Raw genomic sequence first — 24261 nt, 5'->3', positions numbered from 1 at the left:
AGAAAGGGATCTAGGTGTCGTCGTTCATGATACATTGATACCTTCTGCTCACTGTGCTGTTGCGGCTAAAAAAGCAAATAGAATGTTAGTTATTATTAGGAAAGGAATGGAAAACAAAAATGTTATAATGCCTTTGTTCTGCTCCATGGTGCAACAGCATCTTGAATATTGTGTTCAATTCTGGTCGCTGCATCTCAAAAAAGATATAGTGGAATTAGAAAAGGTGCAGAGAAGGACAACGAAAATGATAAAGGGGATGGGAAGACTTCCCTATGAGGAAAGGCTAAAGTGGCTAGGGCTCTTCAGCTTGCAGAAAAGATGGATTAGGGGAGATATGATAGAGGTCTATAAAATAATGAGTGGAGTTGAACGAGTAGAGGTGAAGCATCTGTTTACGCTTTCCAAAAATACTAGGACTAGGGGGCATGCAACGAAGCTACAAAGTAGTAAATTTAAAACAAATCGGAGAAAATATTTCTTCACTCAATGTGTAATTAAACTCTAGAATTCGTTGTCAGAGAATGTGGTAAAGGCGGTTAGCTTAGTAGAGTTTTTAAAACGTTTAGGCGGCTTCCTAAAGGAAAAGTCCATAGACCATTATTAAATTGGACTTGGAAAAAAATCCACTGTTTCTGGGATAAGCAGTATAAAATGTTTTGTACTTTTTTGGGATCTTGCCAGGTATTTGTGAACGGGATTGGGCACTGTTGGAAACAGGATGCTGGGCTTGATGGACCTTTGGTCTGTTCCAATATGGCAGTACTTGTGTACTTATGTAGTGTCACAGACAGGACAAACAGCCAGAAGTGAAAACCTAAGTGCACTAATATTCAGCTCCTTGAATGTTTTTGTTCCTATTGTAAACCACTACTACTACTACTACTTAACATTTCTAAAGCGCTACTAGGGTTACGCAGCGCTGTACAATTTAACATGGAAGGACAGTCCCTGCTCGAAGAGCTTACCACTATGGTATGTTGTGAGAAGCAGAATATCACATGAATAAACTGCACTGAACCGAATTGGGGCATTGTTTTAAAAATACTGACAGCTAAATGAAACAGATATATTCATCATAGGTATCTGGTTTGCAGCCACTGCTGAATATCTATCTGTACACCGTTTGCTGTCCTAACTTTATCTGGATTGCTCTCCAGACAGTGGGTTCAATTTTGCTACTAACCAGATAACCTAAATCTAAGCTAAAAGCCCACCTTTTTTCATGCTGCTTTTAACTCCTAACCCTTATTCACTTGTTCAGAACCCTTATTTTATCATCCTCACTTTAATATTCCCTTTATCTCTTGTTTGTCCTGTTTGTCTGTCTTAATTAGATTGTAAGCTCTGTCTCTTCATGTTCAAGTGTACAGCGCTGCATACGTCTGGTAGTGCTATAGAAATGATAAGTAGCAGTAGTAGTATAACCTAATGAAAGCCGCATTGAACCTGAGCTTTCTTGGGAAAATGCGCGGTGCAAATGTCAAAATAAATAAACATCCCACTCTGCCCCCATTCCAGCCTGGTGCTATCTGGACAGTGCCACTAAACATCCAAGCATAGCAGTGACAACACCATTTATCTGAATAATGGGTGCCATTATCTAGAAGAAATTACTTTAATGGCTCAAGCTCTCTTTTTAAATTGTCATACAACATACTAAAAAGTACTTACCCATTAATAGACCACTCCCCTCTTAAACATGTAAAATATAAGCTCCTATAAAACTTCCAAGGAATCCCATTTAGACCAAAGATGGATCAGCTATGACTGGAGGAGTAGCCTAATGGTTAGAACAGCAGGTTGAGGACTTGGGACTCGTATGTTTAAATCCCACTGCCACTCCTTAGATCTTGGGCAAGTCAGGTACAAGATAGTTTGTAAGCCCTCCAGGGACAGAGAAACAAAATCTACTGTACTAGGATGAAACTCAATGTGAAATACTACTGAAAAGGCATGCACTAAATCCAAAATCCAAAGAGCACCTAAACTACACAATTGTTTGACTAATATTATTTTTGAAGATATTATAGCTAGCTGTGTTTTTTGCCCCTGCTGTTTGGAAGGATTTAACAACAAAACAGTGTCAGCCCTATGACATTGCAGTGAATTCTCTGTAACTGGATTCGTCTAGAAAAACTACTTCAATATTTTTTCACTTACCCCTTTTTGCTTTTTTTGTAAATTTTTGTAATCTTTTCTACTGGAAATCCATATTTTTCAGATATCTGAAATTACAATTAAAAGCAGGTTATGACATTTGCAGTTAAAATGTTTTGTATTCTCATTGTGTCAGGTATTATTTTGTTAGCTGCTTGGTAATATTAATAATAGTGGATTCGACATGTTTTATACAAATGCATAAATAGATACAATAATTTAAATTACTGAAAGAGAACTATACACTTCATTGAATACAAATATGATATTTTGGATTATATACATACATATGTGATAACTAGGGTGTACTACAAATGAGATTTTGGGTAAGTGATTGCCACTATAACAAAGTAATGCTACTAATGGTTTTTCTTAGCATTTTTGTCATCCAAATACAAATTTACTATGGTAGTTCTGACTCTGGACTAAACTGGAATCTTTTAAAGGACTAACAAATAATTTTCACACCTGGACTACTGTAGTGGGATATATTCTGGTTGTCATGACTATTTACTAAAAAAAAAATCCAGACAGCCCAGAACACAGCTGCTAAATTAGTACTAGGCAAATCGCGCTTTGATCATGCACAACCATTGCGTTTTGACCTGAACTGGCTCCCAGTCAAAGATCGCATTATCTTCAAAGTCTGCTCTTTAACGCACAAGATCGTATTTGGAGAGGCCCCTGAATACATGCTTGACTTAATTGATCTGCCCCCAAGAAATGCTTCGTCGTCATCGCGCAACTTTCTCTGTCTACACTTTCCCAGCAGCAGGAAAGTCAGATATAAACACGTTTGCTTCGTCTTTCCCATATACCAGTGCTAAGACTTGGAATGCACTGCCGAAGCAATTAAAAGGGATATCAGACCATCGATTATTTAAGAAGTTCTTAAAGACATTCCTATTTACGCAAGCCTACTCTGTATCAAACTCCTCCTTATGACTCTCCCGTTGTAGTTTGAAGTGGGACTCTAACCCAATTGCACTTGTTGGACATTTTTTCCTTCCTATGTCTTTTCTGTGAATTCATCCCAACACTGTCATCCTATGTTTCTTCCTTTCTTTTGTTGTAATCTTTCTTGAACTACTGTACGCCACATTGTGCCTGTGCTTGTGGGAAAATGTGGGATAGAAATGCACTAAAATAAATAAATAAATACATTTTGTAATACATAAGCTTCTGAGATTACTCAAGGTCCCTCCTACCATCCTACAGTACTGCAGCTGATTCTCATTGAACCTTTTAAAAAGATATCACTTACCCATTAAAACTCCATGATGCATTCACGGGGTTAGGGTTATTTTTCTACTATAACAGAATTATCTTTATGCTTTCCAATATATGAAACATTGTACAGAATTGTACATAACGGAACAATATCCACCGTGTCTGTCTATTCATCCATAGGCCCAATAATGCTGCCAACCAGAAATAGAAATTCACCAAAGTTAGAGAACTTCTAAAACTAGAAACATTAGGTCAGTATATTTAGAGAACTGAGCCACATAAAGATGCCCATGACAGCAGGGACCAACCCCACCCCCTTCAACTCACCCTCAGCATCTACTAGAGGTTGCCCTGGTGGATAATGGAGGGGGCAGGAACCAATTCTGGATGCTCCTGCCCCATGGGTGCTGGTATTCAAAATGGCACCGGCTGAACCTTAGTGGAAGTCAGAGGCAAGCTAGGCGCTAGGGGTGGGGCAGGGGCACTGCTCCCTCTAAGCCAAGTGGGAGTCCTCCACCTACAGTCCTGCCAGTGGGGGTGATGTTTCACTATCACATTTTCAACAGTGAGGGACAGGCAAGATCAGCAGAACTCCAGAGAATGTGACTATCTCTAGCAATTGAATACATAATATCGAACCACCATCCCTCACTGGCAGCAATGCAGTGGGAGGAATCCTGGTCAGCTTAGAGGGAACAGTGGATGGGAGGGGAGGGAGAAGTCTTTTGTTCTCATTGATAGGGTTCAGGGGAGACAGAGATTTCTGTGCTAGAAGGCAGACAGTGCTTTAACATTAAAATGAATGTGTATAAATTCAAAGACTATGTGGTAACTTTTAGGGGATGCCAAGCACACAGAAATGTTCTTTACCGCACGTTGTTTATTTGCAATTTGCGTGGATGCACTTAATGCCTCTTGCACCCAGTAGATGAGAGCTTCGCTGTAGGATGAGAGAAATTGGTTGAGTATTTGAGAAAGAATTAAATCATGGATGAAAGCAAATTTTTTAGCCCTGAATCTATCAAAGACAGAAGTAATGCTTGTCACTAGATCCAACTGTGCTATAGATCAAAACCAGCTGTGTTTGAGGGGATACAGATCCCAATTAAGAAACAGATTACGAGTTTGGATGTTATTATTGATTCAAAGCTGACTCTCTAAATTGGTACAGACATATTTTTTTCCAGTTAAAAGTCCAGAGTAAGTTGAAACCATTATTGCCAATGTATGATTTTCACGATAGTGGTCTAACACTTACTGCTTGCAAAAATAGATTATTGTACTGGCCTTGTTGTTGGGCATTATGGAAGACAGAATTCACATGCTGCAGGTAGTTGAGCATGCTGCAATATGCATAATTTTTGGCCTAGGTCGTTTTGAGTCTGTTACAGGTGCAATGAAAACTCTTCACTGGTTGCTAATTGCCTACAGAGTTCATTTTAAACTGCTTTTATTGGTTTTTAAGATTTTGCATGATTCAGTTCCTGTTTTTTTCAGAAAGGTGCTGCAGTGCTATAGGTGTACACAAGCATTACATTCTGAAAATACACAGCGCTTGATTGTTCCATCTTTCAGGTGCTTGCACTTTTCTGCTATTGCAAAGGCAGCATTTCCTTATGCTGGTCCTAGTGGGTGGAATGAATTACCGTTGAGCCTCTACTTGTTGCAGAAGCTTGATATTTTTAAAACAGGTAAAGGCATTTCTATTTGCACAGACGTATTTTCGGATTTAATTCAGTATGTATGTATTTTATAAAAATAAAGGAATAACATGTATGCTATTTATATGTTTTAGATGTTATTATGCCTGATTTATTATTATTATTATTTATTGCATTTGTATCCCACATTTTCCCACCTATTTGCAGGCTCAATGTGGCTTACAGAAACTTGTTATGGCAGCGCCATTTCAGGGTACAAAATACAATTGGTGTTGCAAAGATGTCAAGGATGTCAATACTTTCTAATCAATCAGTTATAGTAGAAGAAAGTAGAATAAGGTAGGAGTGGTGGTGTGTAGTATATGGTTTGCTGTGATTGTTCATTTTTGTAACCTGCCTAGTTAATGGACGGGCTATAAATGTTCTAAATAAATAAATAAAAATAACAGCAGAAGTAGCAACGTGTGGAAAGTACTGTGCACTTACTGTAATGTGCAGTCCACGCCCATTCTCCGCCCAGCTTCTGCCCCCTAACACACAAATTAGCCTGTGCTGTCACAGTTGTGAAGCCCTTGCACTAACAGTGCATGCTAAGTTGCACATTAACTACTTCCCGCACTTAGTAAAAGGGCCCTTTAGAGTTACCAAGCTGCGCAAAATGAATTGCATTAAGATATATTAGCACATTATTTAAATATGCAACATGTTGAGTTTCAGTAATAATAAGCTGGAAAATGAAAGGAAATCAAGAAAAGGGTCATTCTGAGGTGCAAATGCGGGATGGAGGGCAATATGGCACCCATTGAATGCACCACAGCTCGTGTTAACAGCAAATATGTACCTTTTTTAACTACATCTTTTTAGCTGTAACTAAATTACATGGGTGAGGACTTATTCATATGTGTGCTTGTACAATTCTGAGTACATGAAGCACCACTAAAGAAATATGTAGTAGGATTGTAAGCTCTATTGAGCAGGGACTGCCTCTCTGTCAGGTGTTCAGCGCTGCGTGCGTCTGGTAGTGCTATACAAATGCTAATAATAATAATATTCATCAGACGCAAAGCCAGATCTCAGATTTTGGGGAGTCCTGAGCTCAAGGTGGAAGGGGGGCACAACATTTTACCCCACCTCCAACCACATCCACATCCCTGAGCGAAAAACACCACTTCCTCCAGCTGTGCACAAGTATTTTTCCTCTTAAACTAAAAATATGCAAGGGAGCCTTCCCCCTGCACATGAGCAAAAACCGAGCATATGCAGGGGGTGGGCCTCCCTCATGTATGCTCAGTTTCACAGAAACCAAGCATGTGCAGGGTGGGGGGGGGGGGGGTCTGGAAAAGTGTCACTGCTTGGCTTTGCGAGGAGGAGGGCTTCTGCTGGTGGGGCTTGGAGACTCCTGCCAGCTAAAGCACAAGACTTTGCCTCAATTTCGGGGACAGGCAAACCCAAATTGGGGGGGGGGGGCCCAGGTCACCAAGGCCCGCCCCCCCCTGGCTACACCACTGGTATTAATACTGGCTTATAATGAAGAGACTATCAATATGCTACATTATAAGAGAATCCATTTGATTCTCACGAAGTCTACAAACTGTCACAACAAGCTTTTTGCACAGAGAAGTTTATCACATTTGAAATGGCTAAATCTCTAAAACCACCAATACTTGCCTACAGATTTATTGATCTACAGCAGTGGTTCTCAACCTTTTTTTTATCGTGACACACCTGATAGACAGTGCCAATGTGTGTGACACACTGTCTACTACATTCCAAGGATGAACTGAAAAAAGACTTGCCATTCTTAGAAAGTAATTTTATGAACCATTTTTGTGCATACAACGCACTTTTATGTGCATGAAAGGGCTTTTATAAAATTATTTTATGTTTAAAACTGCATGGTGCAAGTAAGTACATGTTTGTAGACAACATTACAGCAGGCATGTTCAGAATAGGAATTTGGTGCCATTTTGAATCCCAGCACCCAAGGGGCATGAACATCCAGCACTGGCAACTTGGCTTTGGCCATAACTATGCGGCGAATTTCGGCTACAGATTTGGTTTCAAACGAAAGAGAAAAAAAACAGCCGGGTTGCGCACTACTTAACCAATTATCTCCCTAACAGGTCCCCTGCTAGTAAAAAATCACCTAAGCCTGAAGGCAAGAAAAAATATCCAGGACATCATCCTTAGTTTAAATCTATTTTAGGAGCATTCTGCCATCGACTCTGCCAGAATAAGTTCCAGAAAGATGGGGCTAGATAACAGAAAGCACACTCTAGAGTGGACTCCAGTCTGATTACTGAAGGGAGTGGAACTGACAAAAGAATACATTGGGATGACCAAAGTGAATAAAAGAGGGGATGAAGAATGAGCAAAGTTAAGTAATAATATTAATAATTATAATCATAAACAATACCGTCACAACCATTAGCTCTAGACAGTTCACAAGAGAGAAAAGCATCACTCTCAAACAAATGAGAGAAAAATACGATTAAAAATCATTACAATACCATAGGAAACTTAAAAAAAAACAGTAAAATTTAACCTAGATACCTATTGAATAACCACATTTTTAGTGTTTTGCAGAATTTCATATAGTCTCACTCAAGTTTTATATTTAGTGGAAGAGAGTTTCAGACTTCTGGAGCTACAGAGCTAGTTTTTTTTAGGTAGACAACATTATGCAATGTTGGAATACAAGCTCCAATATGATTTGATGAGCTTGACCTTATATTCTTAAAGCTATATGCAAGAAGGCATTAGAAAAGAAACAGCAGATGTAAAAAACATTCAACATATAATCATCAGACTGTATATGGGACTGTACTATGGTAGTTATGTTCTGTGATAACATTATTTGTATATGCTAAGGGGTTAGGATCTGATTTGGCAAAGAAGTTAGTAACTGATTCCCTGAGTGGAGGAGTGGCCTAGTGGTTAGAGCACCACTCTTGATATCTGGAGGTGGCTGGCTCAAACCCCACTGCTGCTCCTTGTGTTCTTGGGCAAGTCACTTAACCCTCCATTGACTCAGGTACAAACAGATTGTGAGCCCTCCTGGGACAGAGAAATATCCAGTGTACCTGAATATAACTCACCTTGAGCTACTACTGAAAAAGGTGTGAGCAAAGTCTAAATAAATTATGCTCTTAGGAGGACAGCAGTGTTTTCATTTGCAGGCCCAGTCTTGCAGAATGCCTTGTCTGGGCATCTTTGACTCTGTGCAAAGAAGTTTTTGAAGGCCCACTTTTTTGTTCAGGTATTTTTTTTTACCTGATGTAGTGGGGACATAGCAGCTACTTACTGTAATTTTCTGAAGTGTTTATGTGTATGTTTGTCTTATTATTATGTATGTTTTATTGGGAACTGCTTAGGTGTAAGTGGGGTATAAGTTTTAAAATAAATAAATAAATCTCTCTATATAAAGAGAACGCTTGTGTTTGTTTGTTTGTTTGTCTGTGTCCGAACTCCTCCGGCCCCCGAAGAGCTACGGCCACCAAACCTGGCACGCAGATTTTACCCGCCGTTGCTGAGGCTATTGTGTAGCTTGAAATGATTCGATTCACGGGGGCACTCAAGAAAGGGAGAGCAATACCTCTATCCATTTAATGAATAGGCTGCAGGTCAGAAAGTTCTTTCTTGCTGTTGCTAAGCGACAAACTGATTGGGACAGGGTGAGGGCTCTCAGAGACTGGTGGGGAGAATCATGGACGGCAGCTGTGCAATTGTCCCTCTCTCATTCTCTAATACCCTCTACCCTAACAATTTCAGTATAAGGGAGGTTCAGAGACTGGTGGGAACAGGGTAGGGAGAAAGAATTGGGGTCAGACTGGGAAGTGTGTGCGTGTGCAAGAATTCACTACCCCACCAGGAGAACACTCCTTGAAAAGGATGGGAAGCTGAATTTCAATATGCCCTTGAAAAGAAGGCTGTGTTTTGACAGGAAAACGGTGAAAGTCAAATCGCAGGAACTTGCTAGGCTGAAAGAAACAACTAATCAAGAAAATCAACCTATAAAAATTGATCGGAAAAGAACAGTTAGTGCTAGGTAGGGATCCAGTCTCCATATTTTCTGATTTAAGGGAGGGAGTATTAAACTCATTGTCAATGTCACTCTTTCTCACACACCCCTCAGCTATTCTCACCCACCCCCCCACTCACACTCACCCATTATAATACAGCACTTAGCAAAACACCCCACTCACACTCATCTGTTCTCACACACCCCTTGGCAAAACAACCTCAATCATACAAGCCAGAATAGCACCCCCCCCACACACACAGACACTCACCTGTTCTCACACACCCCAGAGTAGCATACCTCCATGCATACTCACCCCTCAGCAGTACACCCCCACTCACAAACCACAGAATAGCACCCACTCACTCACATTCATCCGTCCTCACACATCTCTCAGCAAAGCACACCCACTCACAGTCACCCATTCTAACATACCCAATCACACTCACTCTCAGCAGTACACCCCTACTCTGCCAGTGCTGAGGGGTGTGTGAAAATGGCTATGTTTAATGCTCACTTAAAGTAGAATATATTTAAAGCAGACCATCGTTTTTGTGCCAGTCATAAGTAGAGGAGTGTGGTAGCCGTGTTAGTCCACTCTTAAGGTTATCAATAGAAATCAAACAAAATAAAACATGGAAAAGAAAATAAGATGATACCTTTTTTATTGGACATAACTTAATACATTTCTTGATTAGCTTTCGAAGGTTGCCCTTTTTCGTCAGATCGGAAATAAGCAAATGTGCTAGCTGACAGTGTATATAAGAAGTATATAGTATATAGAAGTGTGCCAGTCATGAATCCAGATACTAAATAATTTGTTTTGTATCCAGGGCAGTTGAATCTACAATGGAAAATGAAATATGCCTTGCAGATCAGCGAAAAAAGCAGGCTAAACTAAGAGTTGATGAAATGCCAGTTGAAAATCAAAGGTGACGTGCACCAAATGGAAAGACAAGCTCAAATACGGAGTATTGAAAACCAACAAGAAAATGAAATACGACTTCAGTACCAAAGACAAACACAAGCTGCTATCAGAGCCCAAGAGACTGGACAGCGAAATGCTCAATTTTTAGAAAGTAATTGTAAAAGAGAAGCTACTAGAAGACTATTAATGAAGTCCAATTTACAAGGGGCAGCTTTTTCTTACAACTCAACGGACGAGTATGAAGAGTCTCCTCAATTGAGCATTGGCAAAATGAACATGGTCTGCAAATTGAAAAACAAAAAATGTTGTCTATTAAATGCGCTCAAATGAGAACTTATTACAAATTATGTTAAACATATTTAATATTGATCTACTTCTGTGTGTTATATTTCTGTTTGTACAAATAAAAATATATCTATCTATATACCTATTCTTTATGTTTCATTTCTCCCATGAAAGACATGAAACAAAATGTAACAACCATCATAAACAAGTTAAAAATACATACTTGTACAGTGTTATTACAAACAAATAAACCTTGCTTATCTCAATTACAAAGTACTAACCTATCACTGAGCAACGCCAGCGGGGACAGCTAGTAAATAAATAATCTGCAACTTTTTGTCAGTCTAACTAAGGCAACAATTGTTTATAGGAAAAACATAAAGGCCCAGCACTGGGGAATGCATAATTGTATCAGGTCATTCACAACTAGCTGCAAATTGTTGCCCTTTAAAGCAGCTGACAGAATTAAACATTAACATTAAATTCTTTGACAGGGCTGCCAAAAAACCAATATAACTGAACAGTATGCTTATAAAATTGAAGCTTGCTATATTTTATTTATTTATTTATTTGTTGCATTTTTATCCCACTTTTCCCCACCTATTTGCAGGCTCAATGTGGCTTACATTATGCAGTAATGACGATCGCCATTTCCGGAATGAGAAATACAAATTGGTATTGTGTTAAAGTTCTAATTAATAAAGTAAAATATAGAGTAAGTTAGATAATCAAATATCGAGAGTTCATTTCCAGCATGAGAATTAAAGTGGTAGTGCGTTAGTGTTCATGAGTGGCTGAGTAGATGAAGCAGTCAAGTGTAGAGAGTTCAGTTTTGTCTAGTTTTGGTAGAGTTTCGTTGTCTAGTATTTAGGACGGGACATTGTGGTATGCCTTTTTGAACAGGTTGGTTTTCAGTAATTTTCGGAAGGATGTTAGGTCGTGCATTGTTTTTGTGACTTTTGGTAGTGCGTTCCATAGTTGTGTGCTTAAATATAAATCAACATATGCATCCAGCTTCTCTTATATAAGTCCTTTACAACTGGAATAGTGGAGATTCAAGAATGTGCGTGCTGATCTTTTTCAGTTCCTAGTTGGTATTAATGTCACTTAGCAAATTTACTTGTTCTTCCAGCTGCAATTTCAGAATGTTAAAGCAGACAAGCAAGAAAGATCTCAAAGTATCTTAAATATTTAGATGCATATCTTGTAAACGGCTTGCAAAGAGTGCATTAAACAATGTGCTGCCATTTGAATGGAAAAAAAATCAGAACTATGATTACGTCTCACGGTAAGTTATATGAGCAAAATCTACTATCACCTATTCCATTGAGCAGAATATCAATTAAATAAATAAAGAGGTGCTGACTTGTTGGGAATAGTCTCAAGTCATTGTCAACGGTTAAAGAAAGCAAAGACTATGATTAAATAAGAAGTGAACAGATACAGGCAACCTTTTATAAGGAGCTGCCTAGTATTAGGTGCCAAGAAGGGGAATAAAGGATGCTATTCTACTTAATGGGAGTCTCTGCTTTTAGCTCTACAATGTTTACAGTGACACTTGGCACTGTGACCAGTAAGGTCTTTCACTTGTCCAAGAGACACTTTGCTGTTTTTTATGAAGCTTTACCTTCACCATTTGTAAGCATATATTTATTTATATTTTGCTCATTTATATTTTGCTCACACCTTTTTCAGTAGTAGCTCAAGGTGAGTTACATTCAGGTACTACTGGGTAATTCTCTGCCCATGCAGGGCTCACAATCTAATTTTGTGCCTGAGGCAATGAAGGGTTAATTGACTTGCCCAAGATCACAAGTAGCAGCAGTGGGATTTGAACAAGCCACCTCTGGATGTCAAGACCAGTGCTCTAACCACTAGGCTACTCCTCTATAACAGAGACTTCTGAAGAAGGCTTTGCAGCTGAAACAGAGTCCGTGTTGGGCCTACAGTTTGACTTTCATCTACGTTTTTAAATAAAGGACTTGCTGCTGTCATCCTGGTCTATCTGCATGGTCATTCTCACCCCTCTTGTTTCTGTCTGGTTTTGTATGAGGAAGTGGTTTGGTTCATTGCGTCGTTTGGCTAAACTAATCATTTACATAGTAACATAGTAAATGACAGTAGATAAAGACCTTAACGGTTCATCCAGTCTGCTAGTCACACTCTTTATCAATTCCTGATTAAATCAACAATGAATGTGAAATTATATACTTTATCATGAGTCTTTCTTTGGCATTTCTGGGACACAGACAGTAGAAGCCGGCTCTGTTTTTATGTTCCACCTACTGGAGTTGCCATCAAAGCTCACTCCAGCCTACCCAAATCCATCTTCTCATTTGTTATGAAAAGGTAGATATCTCAAAACCAAATGCAAATTGGTTCATCCAAGATTCAAGAGGGCACTTCCAACAAGCGCCATAACATAACATACATCATAAGACTCCTGAAGTAGGTGTTTAGATGCAGAAACATGGCAGCTGTGTTATTTGGTGACTTTTAATAAAGGTTCATATATTTGAACAAGTGTCTCCCTTACTGTTTTTTGGAAGAGCCAGCCCACCCCACTTTTGGTTCTGTTTTGCTATATACAGACACTGACCTACCAAGTCTGCTTGGCACCAGCCTTAGTTCTTCACAGTCAGAGTAGCCATCCAAGCGTCACTCACACATCCACTCCCTGCAGCCATTTAAGGTTTTATAAAATTTATTTTTGTTTTCTACCATCTATTTTCTAAATAGGATTCCTCTGTGTTCATTCCATGCCTTTTTTAATTCCGTCACTGTTTTTGTCTCTACCACCTCCCTCAGAAGGGCATTCCAGGCATCGAACACCCTCTCCGTGACAAAGAATTTCCTGTCATTACTCCTAAGTCTACCACCCCACAACCTGAACTCATGTCCTCTAGTTTACCATTTCCCCTTCTCTGGAAGAGATTTGTTTCTATATTAATAACTTTCAAGTACTTAAACATCTGTACCATATCTCCCCTGTCCCTTCTTTGCTCTAGGCTATACATAGGCTTCCAGTCTCTTCTCATATGTCTTATGATGCAGGCCCCATATAATTTTTGTCGCCTTCCTCTGGACTGCTTCTAGTCTTTTTATATCCTTAGCAAGGTACACTCTCAAAAACGGACCACAAGACTCCAGGTGGGGCCTCACCAACGACTTGTACAGGGGCATCAACACCTCCTTTCTTCTATTGGTTACTCATTTGGTTACACCATCCTTCTGGCTATGGCCAGTGCTTTGTCACACTGTTTTTTCGCTTTAAGGTCCTTGGACACCATGACCCCAAGGTCCCTCTCCCCATCTGTGCATATCAGCCTCTCACCTCCTAGGACATACAGCTCCCTTGAGTTTCTATTCCCCAAATGCATCACTTTGCACTTTTTGCATAACATTTTAATTGGTAAATGTTAGATCATTCTTCTAACTTTTCCAGATCCCTTTTCATGTTTTCCACTCCCTCCGGGGTGTCCACTTTGTTACAAATCTTGGTATCATCCGTAAAAAGGCAAACCTTACCTTTTAATCCTTTGGTAGTGTTACTCAGAAATATATTGAACAGAATCGGCCCCGGCACCAATCCCTGGGGCACTCTGCTACTCACTTTTCCTTCCTCCAAATGAATTCCATTGACCACCACCCTCTGGCATTTGTCTGTCAACCAGTTTCTAATTCAATTCACCACTTTGGGTCCTAACTCCAGCCTTTCAAGTTTATTTAAGAGCCTTCTATGAGGGAATATGTCAAAGGCTTTGCTGAAATCCAAGTAGATTACATCTAGTGCACTTCCTTGATCCAATTCTCTGGTCACCCAGTCAAAGAATTCAATCAAATTCATTTGGCACGATTTGCCTTTGGTAAAACCATATTGCCTTGGATCTTGTAACTCATTGGATTCCAGGAAATTCACTATCCTTTCCTTCAGCAATGCTTCTATTATTTTTCCAATAACTGAAGTGAGGCTTACCGGCCTATAGTTTCCCACTTCTTCTCTGTCACCAATTTTGTGAAGAGGGACCACATCTGCTCTTCTTCAGTCCTGTGGATCATTTCCTGTCTCCAAGGATTTATTAAATACATTTTTAAGAGGACCCGCCAGAATCTCTCTAACCTCCCTCAATATCCTGGGATGGATCCCATCTGGTCCCATGGCTTTGTCCACCTTCAATTTTTCAAGTTGTTCATAAACAAAGGTGTGAATGGTGTGATATCCACTCCAATCTTATATGTACCTTTACCAGCCGATCGTGGTCCTTCTCCAGGATTTTCTTCCGTGAACACAGAACAGAAGTATTTGTTTAGCATGTTCGCTTTTTCATCATCACGCTCCACATAGCTGTCCACAGTATCTATCAATCTTACAATTCCATTTCTAGCCTTCCTTCTTTCACTAATATACCTGAAAAAAATGTTGCCTCCCATCCCTGCATTCCTAGCCATTTGCTCTTCTGCCTCTTCTTTTGCTTTCAGCTTCTCTTGGTATACTTTCTTGTGTTCCTCTCCTTGAGTTTTCCTGTATTTCATGAATGCCACCTCTTTTGCCTTTATTTTCTCAGCCACTTGTTTGGAGAATCATATCGGTTTCCTTTTCTTCTTGCTTTTATTTACTCTCCTCACGTAAAAGTCAGTAGCCATTTTAATAGCTCCTTTTTAGCCTGGACCACTGTCTTTCTACTTCTTGTATGTCTTCCAATCCCCTCAGCTCTTTCTTCAGGCATGCCCCCATTTTGTTAAAGTCAGTATGTTTGAAATCCAGGACTTTGAGTTTTGAGTGGCTGCCCTCTGCTCTAGCCATTATATCAAACTGTTTGATGATCACTACTGCTCAGATGGGCACCTACTCTGACATTAGACACAATTTTCACATTTGTGAGCACCAGATTCAGCATTGCTCCTTCTCTTGTGGGATCCACCACTATTTGTCTGAGCAGAGCACTTTGAAAGGCATCCACTATCTCCCTACTTCTTTACGATTCTGCAGATGGAACTTTCCAGTCCACATCTGGCAAGTTGAAATCACCCAGTAACAGCACTTCTCTTTTCTTTCCCAACTTTTGTGCATCTGCAACCAGATCTTTATCAAGCTGCTCCGACTGTGTCAGAGGTCTGTAGACAACACCAATGAAGGTTCTGTCTTCTCTTTTCAATGCAATCCATATTGCTTCTTCCTTTCCCCAGATCCCCTGCATTTCAGTCACTTTATTATTGTTTCTGACATTCAGATCTACTCCTCCACCTTTTTGACCATCTCTAATCTTCCTAAATAGATTATAGCCCAGTATTTTTGCGTACCATTCATGGGAATCATTGAACCATGTCTCCGTGATAGTGACAACATCTAAATCTGCCTCTATCATCAGGGCTTACAGATCATGAAATTTGTTGCTTAGACTGCGAACATTTGTGGTCATTGCTTTCCAGCTACATTTCAGTGGCAGTTTCATCTTCTGTGTATATTTTTGTTGTCTCACCTATTGTGGTATTGCTAAGAAGTGAATTTCTAAGATTGTTGTTTTCATTGCTTTCTCTACTACTGATGTAGTTTGTCTTTTGCTGGGGGTGACTACCTGAATTTACTTGCTTCCAACTGCCACCTCCAGTTTCTAGTTTAAATGCATAAACACGTATAGGATTCTTTTTTCCTGCCACAGTGAGATGCAGCCCATCATTACAATATAGTCTTTGTTTTTCCATATATTGCCCCATCTTCCTAAATATCTAAAACCTTCTTGGTAACACCAGGCCTTGAACCACTTATTGAAGTTCTCAGTATTTTGTAGTCTTTCCTCTCCCTTTCCATAAGTAGGTAGAACATCAGAAAACGTTACTGTCTGTACCAAAATTTTTAACTCAGCCAAATACCACAATTAAAAATGTTCTCTGGGAGGGGAAAGCAATGAGACAATGTGAAACAAAGTTCGGGTTCTGTAGGAATCTAACTTTTCACCTTTAAACCAAATAATACCAATAAATTTTACAGTTTCTTTAATGTAATCTCTAATTACAAATTAGACCAGTTGAAGATTAAGGCTACTCTCTTTATCTAGGCATGGCAATGGAAGATAAACCTTGTAGAGACTGTAGCCAGAAAGTTGAGAAATTAAGAAAGAATAAAATATCATAAAACATTTAGCAGTATTATGGTTCAGGCCCAGCACATGGAATGCTTCAAGTAGTCTGTGTTTCCCTATGCAGAAACTAGCCCCCCTCCTCCTGCTGTGCTGGTGCTTACCTCCCAGTAATTCAGCCAAAACCTCCTCTTCGAGGGGCAAGGAATGACAGTTGGATAAATCAAATTCAGTTTGATACAACAATCAAATTCAGCTAGAAACCCACTTTTCTCCTTTAAATCTAAATATTTCCAAGAGTTATACCAGTTTCATTAAGGTAAATGAACCAATTGTAAGACTAAAGCTGCTTTTTTTTTTTTTTTTACCTAGGACTGACAATGGAAAATAAACCTGGCATTGCTAATCCACAGTATAGTAGCCAAATTTAGAATACTACAGCAAGAGTTAGCAGGGTTAGTACATTAATGATGTCCGATTACCACCGGGTTATCGCCGTGCAAGCCATTTAAGGGGGTTTTCTTTTTCCCCTGGAAATGGCACATGCTTGGGGTGGGACTACCACCAGTGGCTGCGTTGGGCTGGCAGCAGTCTCGCAACAGCAAGTGGTAAGCCCATGTTGGGCTTACTGCCGCTCTGTAAAAGGGCCCCTTAGTGCGTGGGAATGACCCACGTGAAGACACGCTAAGGCCACTTTTTACCACAGTTTGGTAAAAGGGCCCTTAGTAAATAAGTCATATAAAGAGAAGGCCTATGGAGCTGGACCTGCTCTGTTTCCCTCCCCCCTCCCTCTCCATTCTCTATTTCTTTGACCCCTGTTCTTGTTTCCTATCATTAGAATATATTGAACTGACAACTGCTGATTTTGTATTTCATTTATATGCTAATAAGAATATGAGTTAAAAAAACATATGTATTAGCATGAAGGTGTTGTGTATTTAAAAGTTTCAGTCATCATGCTGGCAACAGTTTGAGAGTAAATTACAGGTGGCATTGTATATTTGTTTTCATATTTATAAAAAACTGCAAAATTAAAACGCATGCATCTGTTGGGGGGGGGGGGGGAGGAGTGGTAGAGGACCAAATTTAAGATGTTGTTGCCCTTAGGCAGGACTAAGGAGTAGTGGAGAGATGAAGTTTACCTCCCAGAGATCAAACAGCATGGCCTTAAAGCAGGTGGAATCGGGATCCTGTTGAACCTGGTATTTGGCGCCTTCAATTCTGTGCCCTAGGCAGTTGCCTGTGCCTACATTCAGACCTGGGTGTGTGTTTGCAGAGGAGAGAGACAACTAACAGAGATAAACAGCAGAGCTTTTAGCTAGAGGAGGATTTTGTCTGCCAATGGGTGGACTAACACAGCAACCAGAGTACATTTAAATGAATAAGAAAGGGAATTTTTAACCTTAATCTGCTAAATGACTTTACAGATCTCTTCACTGCCTCCATTCTATAAATGGGTCAACCTTAATTATTGACAAAATGTATGACAAAGGCTTCCTGTAAGATTTTGTAAACTGAGGGGCTCTTTTACTGAAGCGTGGTAAGTTTTTGCACTTACTGCACCTTAAGTGCAAAACTATGGTGTGGTAAATGCAGGAGATATGCCCAGCATCTGCCCTGAATTTACTATACAGCAGGGGCTTAGCCAGACTTCGGCGGGAGGGGGGTCCAGAGCCTGAGGTGAGGGGGCACCTTTTAGCCCCTCCCCCAGTGCCGCCGCCCCCCCACCATTATCGACCCCGCCCACCATTGCCACCCCAACACCCCTCTCGACCCCCCACCACCAACCCTCCCCCGCCGTTGCCTACCTTTGCTGGTGGGGGACCCCAATCCCCGCCAGCCGAGGAGGTCTTCTTCTTCCCGTGAAGGCATTGTTCTGTTTCTGATGTCCTGCACGTTGGGGTGCCCCGCCAGCAAGGGTAGGCGAAGGTGGGGGAGGGTTGGCGGCGGCGGGGGGGTCTAGTGGGTCGTTGGCAAGGGGGTCCAGATCCAAATCTACGGGGGCCCAGGGCCCCCTTGGCCCCACGTAGCTATGCCACTGCTACACAGCACACTTGTTATGTGCAGCGCCAGATAAAATGGTGACAACTGCCACTGGGGACCCTCTGAACTACCACTGTAGACCCCAGAGGTTGGAGGGGGGACATAGAGCTCATTGGGGTTGGTTTTTGTTTCTGTTGGGTGAGAGAGGGGCAATGTTTTTTTGTGTGTGGGGTGTGGATATTTTGTCAGGGGACAGTGGATTGTGATCGGCTGGTGTCAGGGGGTTCAGAGGGTATTAAGGGTTTGAAAGGTAACATGGGGGATGTCAGAGGGTGCAGGATGTTGGGGGAAAGAGAAAGGGGGCTGCGATCTTCCACTATTTTGTCTGTGGCTACAGTACTGGACTGCCAGTAGCACAGCTGCACTTACTGTCTCCTCTTGAAGTGACAGTAACTGCTGTTGTACTATCAGCAGTCGTGACAGTTAGCACATGGTACAGATCTATGCATTAACTGTCATGGTCGACCACTTCTTGGCCTGTCCATGTCATTCTCACTCCTGCATTAGGCAGCTAATGTGAAATTTTTACTGAGCTGGCTGCTTTACAGCAGGACATTAATACAGGCCTACGCTAATGTCTACCGTGTGGTAAAAACTGCGTTAGCCTCTTAACACAGCTCAGTAAAAGAGCCCTTAAATTCTTTATGTACTTACTTTTTTCCTAGATGACACATTCTGAGAATTATGTCTGTACTATCATGATTTATTAGAGTTGCATTCAGTCACTAAATAACAAGACTGCTGTTTCATATTTTGTTCCATGTATGAATTAAAGTGGGAAATGAAAAAAAAAATCTATTGTTTGCATCAGGATGCTTTATGGCTGAAAAAAAAAATCTGTTGCTATCCATTTTATAGTATTTATGAATTGCTTATACTCTGCTGTGCCATTTTTAGAAGGCTTACTGGTAATTAAGTAATCAGCTCTGTAAAGTTACAAAAATAATATTTAAGATAGAATAATCAAACAAGTTTTTTTTTACCTGTTGTGTTTCCATCAATAATCAAAGTAAACCTATGTGGAAAATGTACCTGCGCCTGATTTTTCAGCGAGTACATTTTCAGGCCAAAATTACCTCTTCTGACCTAATCCTGCCCACAGGAAAGCCTCCAAACAATGCAGGTAAGATTATATACATTGGAACATAACCCTGGAATTTTATCCACACAGAAAAAGAGCAGTTTTCCAAAAGCTCATTTCTATGCTGAGCAGCATTTTAAGCAGGATTGCCCAGGTCAAAAGGGCAGATGTCCTCCACGCCTCCTGCATGGTCACCCTGTCCATATTTTATCACTCTCAGGCAGACCCAGTGGTGTGCTAGAGCTGACTCGCACCGGCTCGCGAGAGCCAGTTGTTGGTTTTTCTCAAATTTTGCGAGCCGGTTGTTGCACCAGATCAGCTGGCCCATGCAATCTCCGTACAGAAAGTGACTGCCGTAAGTTTCAACAGCAGTCTTGCAAGATTGCTGTGGGAACTCGCAGCAGTCTTGTGAGATTACTGCGGGAACTCACTGCAGCCATTTTCAGCATGGAGAGTGGAGACTGCATGGGCAGGAGAATAGGAGGATCGCTCCTGCCCTAGTTGACCACTGGACCACGAGGGCTGTTGTAAGGTATGAGCAGAAGGTGGTGGTGGGTGGGGGGGGGGAGTTTTGAGAAACATGCTGCGTGAGGTACAGGACAAGCTACATGGATTAGAGGGAGAGAAGAGGACAAGCTGTGTGGATGAGAGGGAGAGAAGGGGACAAGCTACAGGCATATGAGGAAGAGAAGGGGACAAGCTGTATGGATGAGAGACAGAGAAGAGGTCAAGCTGTGTGGATGAGAAGAAGAGACAAGGGAAAAAGCTGCGTGTGGATGAGAGGGAGAGAAGGGAGAAGAGAGAGAGACATGTCGAACATGGAGGGAAGGGAAAAGGGAGAAATTCAGCACATATAAGGGGATGGAGAGGAGAGGGGGACATGCTACTCATAGCTGGGAGGAAAAGGAAAGGGGGATATGCTGCTCATGATTGTTTGCTTTTTTGGGGACTATATCTTTTCTAATTTTGTATTTAGCGGAGTATGGAAGAAAATGCATGTCTGTTACATTTACCAGTATTTTCACTGCGTATAGAATCTGTTTTTTTTTTTTAAGGAGTCTCCAGTTTTTGTCTGCATGGTTTTTTGTGCCCCCCTATTTTCTATCAGTTGAGGGTCTGTCCATATTCTGCATGTGTGACTGAGGTGAAGGATTCTGCTGGCATGTAGTGTCCATGTAGGAATGCGTAACAGTCCAGCTAGTTCCAGTTTCCCAGTAGTGGGTATATTGGTATATAGGGTGAGAAATAATCCGACAGTAAATTATATGTCAGATTTAATGTCAATAAATTAATTGTGAAAAGAATTAGCAGATTGGGATGAATAGCAAACACAGGTTGGCTACAGATACAAGAGCGTACCTATCTATGGGTGGTTTCTTTTCTGGAGAGAGAGCTTGTTGTTAAACATTTACCAGCACACCACTGGGCAGAGCCCCTCACATGTGCCTGTGGTGATTAGTCCAGAGTAGAAGCAGCAGCTCCCAAAAGAATTCAGCATGGACCTGCAAGTCCTCCTGCACTCCCTGCCCCCTCCATGCTGACAGGTTGCCATAGTAACAGCATGCCCCACACTGAATTCTATTTTAGGAGTTGCTATTTTTGATCAAGACTGACCACTGGTGAGCAGGACAGGGGTGTGCTGTGGCCTCAGGCTCAGAGTGAGGCCTGGCAACAGCTGTGATACTCCAGGGCCTACCACAATTTGGTACCAGATGCATTTTTCTATGTTATCTATGCCTAAATCTGGGCATAATATACAAATAAATACAGAATAGATGCAATATATAGGAGCAAAAACAAAAGCACAAATGAGATAAAACTGTTTAGAAAAGGGTCCTCAGACATTTGCAATGCACTGGAAACTTTCTTCTGGTAAGATGAATGAATTAATGAATTCTGGTACTTACTGCATCCATCAACCCTTTTACCGTGGGTGACTTTAACATCAATGCATCAAACACTTCATCACTCTCTTTCCTCACATACAAAAGCACTGAAAGGACAAAAATCAGATTTCAGAGCAGAAACAAAACAAATGACAAACAAAATAACTCTGAATGGAAAAAAAACACCATGATCAAATATCCATCCTGGTTTAATAGGCTTCAAAGCCAAAACAAGAACCAAACCAAAATTAACGTTGGTATAGATAACTAAGAGGGAGAGTTATTTTATTTTTGCTGTACTGACAGTATCTGCAGTCCTATATGAGGCGAGATAAATTCATAAAACTAACTTTATCAAGGTTTTTTCCCATGAGTATAAAGTGGGAAAATATATTGTTTAAGTTTATTACTTATATTCTGCATTTATCCAAGGCAGAGCATAAAAATATACATAATTATAAAATCACAGTACTGACAGGACAACTAACATAAGCATACAAAAATAACACAGGTCTTCCTAGTGTCCTCAGACTACCATTTGCTCTTGGATCAGTCCCATGTCGTATTACAAGCTAGTTGAAACAAATAGCCTTTTAACAATCTCCTAAAAATGACAGTGTCTTGCTGTTTGATTATCAAAGGTAACTGATTCCATTCCCTTGAGCCAGTCACAGAAAAGGCATATCTCCTAGTCTCCTCAAGTCACAATCGCTGCAGGTACGGAACAAGTCCATAGGTGCTCTCTGATCATAATGATCTGGCAGGGGTGCATGGCTGAAAGAATGTTGCACAAATAAAATGAAGGAGCATGATGCAGTCTCAAGTGAACCAATAACAACAACTTGAACCTAATTCAAAATGCAACAGGAAGCCAATGCAACTTAATAATAGATGGCAATACATGTTCAAATATCAAAAGTTGAAAACAGAAGACATGCAACAGAATTCTGAATGACCTGCAAAGACCTAACACAAGAAGCTGGTAAACTCAAGTAAGCTAAATTACAATATTTTATTTTTTGTTACATTTCTACCCTGTACTTTCCCACTCATGGCAGGCTCAATGCGGCAGGCAATGGAGGGTTAAGTGACTTGCCCAGAGTCACAAGGAGCTGCCTGTGCCGGGAACTGAACTCAGTTCCTCAATTCCCCAGGACCAAAGTCCACCACCCTAACCACTAGGCCACTCCTTCACTCAATAAGCAGTCCCACTCAACACCATGGATTGCAAAACAGACTTAAAGTCTGCCATAGACAAAAATGGTTTCAATTTACTTAAAAGGAGTAGCTTAAAGAATGAATTCCCAACTACAGCCTGTATCTGTGGCCAAAAGGTCAGCTAGGAATCCAACAATACTTCTAGATTGCACACCTGATGAGCAACTTAATAGGATTCCCCGACAAAAAATTTTCCAAAGGTTGCTAGGAATTGTTAGGAAAGGGATGGTAAATAAGACCAAGAATACTATAATGCCCTTGTATCACTCCATGGTGTGACCTCACGTTGAGTATTGCATTCAATTCTGGTCGCTGTATCTCAAAAAAGATATAGCGGAATTAAAAAAGGTTCAAAGAAGAGCAACCAAAATGATACAGTGGATGGAACGCCTCTCATATGAGGAAAGGATAAAGAGGTTAGGGCTCTTCAGCTTGGAAAAGAATTGGCTGAGGGGAGGTATGATTGAGGTCTACAAAATCCTTAGTGGTGTAGAATGAGTAGAAGTGAATTGATTTTTTACTCTTTCAAAAAGTACAAAGTCAAGGGGACACTCAATGAAGTTATATGGAAATACTTTTAAAACAAATAGGAGGAAATATTTTTTCACCCAATGAATGATTAAGCTCTGCAACTCTTTGCCAGAGGATGTGGTAACAGAGGTTAGCGTATCAGGGTTTAAAAAAGGTTTGGACAAATTCCTGGAGAAAAAAGTCCATAGTCTGCTATTGAGACAGACATGGGATGCCACTGCTTGCCCTGAATTTGCTAGCATGGAATCTTGCTACTATTTAGGTTTCTGTCAGGTACTTGTGACCTGGATTGGCCACTGTTGGAAGAAGAATACTGGGATAGATGGACCATTTGTCTGACCCAGTATGGCTATTCTTATGTTTTTATGCTCTTACCCTAGCAAAGATAATATTCAAACACCTTTCTGACCTCATGTGCAACTTTCTTTAAATTAGTCCCCTTATTTTAGAACTCCTGTTACTCTACCTTATCTATATGTTCCATCTTTGCTTACACCTTATGCTGTCTATTAAAATGTTTTATTGTGTATTGTGTTGACATTGTAATGTAGCATACTATTCTATACTTTGTATTGTTATTTGAATATTTTTACTGCTGCAATTGCCTATTGCTTATGTTTGACTTATTCTTGCTGTACATCGCCTTGATGGGTCCTTTTACAAAGCTACAGCAAAAGGGTACCCGCACTGGCATCAACACGTGTTTTTAAAGTGCGCCAAGGCCCCTTTATACCGCAGCGAGGAAAAGGCAGGTCTTTGATTTTTTCAAGAAATGGTCATGCGGCAATAGAAGCACTTGACACGCTGCCATTTCGGTGGGCAGCACTTACCACCACCCATTAAGGTGGCGGAAAGGGCTCCTGCGCTAACCTGGCAGTAACTGGGCAGTATGCAGCATTGTCCATTTACCAACAGCTAAACACTGGCGCTACAAAAACTGAAATATTTTCGCTGTACCGGAAATTACACTTGCTGGGGGAGGGAACTAGTGCGGGGCTGCTGCGGTAGCCCGGTGGTACTTCCCTTTTAGCGAGCTGTAAGCCCACATTGGACTTACCACCATTTTGTAAAAGCGCCCCTGAGTGAATTCCTTCAAAAAGGTGGTAAATAAATCCTAATAAATAAATAAATACAATAGACATA

At 40.7% G+C, this 24261-nt stretch overlaps 1 protein-coding gene across 1 annotated transcript in view; it reads right to left on the bottom strand.

Moving 5' to 3' along the window:
• GRHL2 (grainyhead like transcription factor 2) overlaps positions 1 to 24261 on the bottom strand; it is a 296136-nt gene that overhangs the window by 7873 nt on the left and 264002 nt on the right. Inside the window, exons 14-15 of the mRNA XM_030217442.1 lie at positions 21391 to 21476; positions 2161 to 2225 (exon numbers count right to left, since the gene is read on the bottom strand). Coding sequence (XP_030073302.1) covers positions 2161 to 2225; positions 21391 to 21476 — 151 coding nt within the window. The remainder of the gene's footprint in view (positions 1 to 2160; positions 2226 to 21390; positions 21477 to 24261) is intronic.

Source organism: Microcaecilia unicolor, chromosome 1, assembly GCF_901765095.1.
Source record: "Microcaecilia unicolor chromosome 1, aMicUni1.1, whole genome shotgun sequence".
Classification (NCBI taxonomy): domain Eukaryota; kingdom Metazoa; phylum Chordata; class Amphibia; order Gymnophiona; family Siphonopidae; genus Microcaecilia; species Microcaecilia unicolor.
Note: the sequence above shows the minus strand (reverse complement) of the source record. Positions and strands in the feature narration are given on the sequence as shown.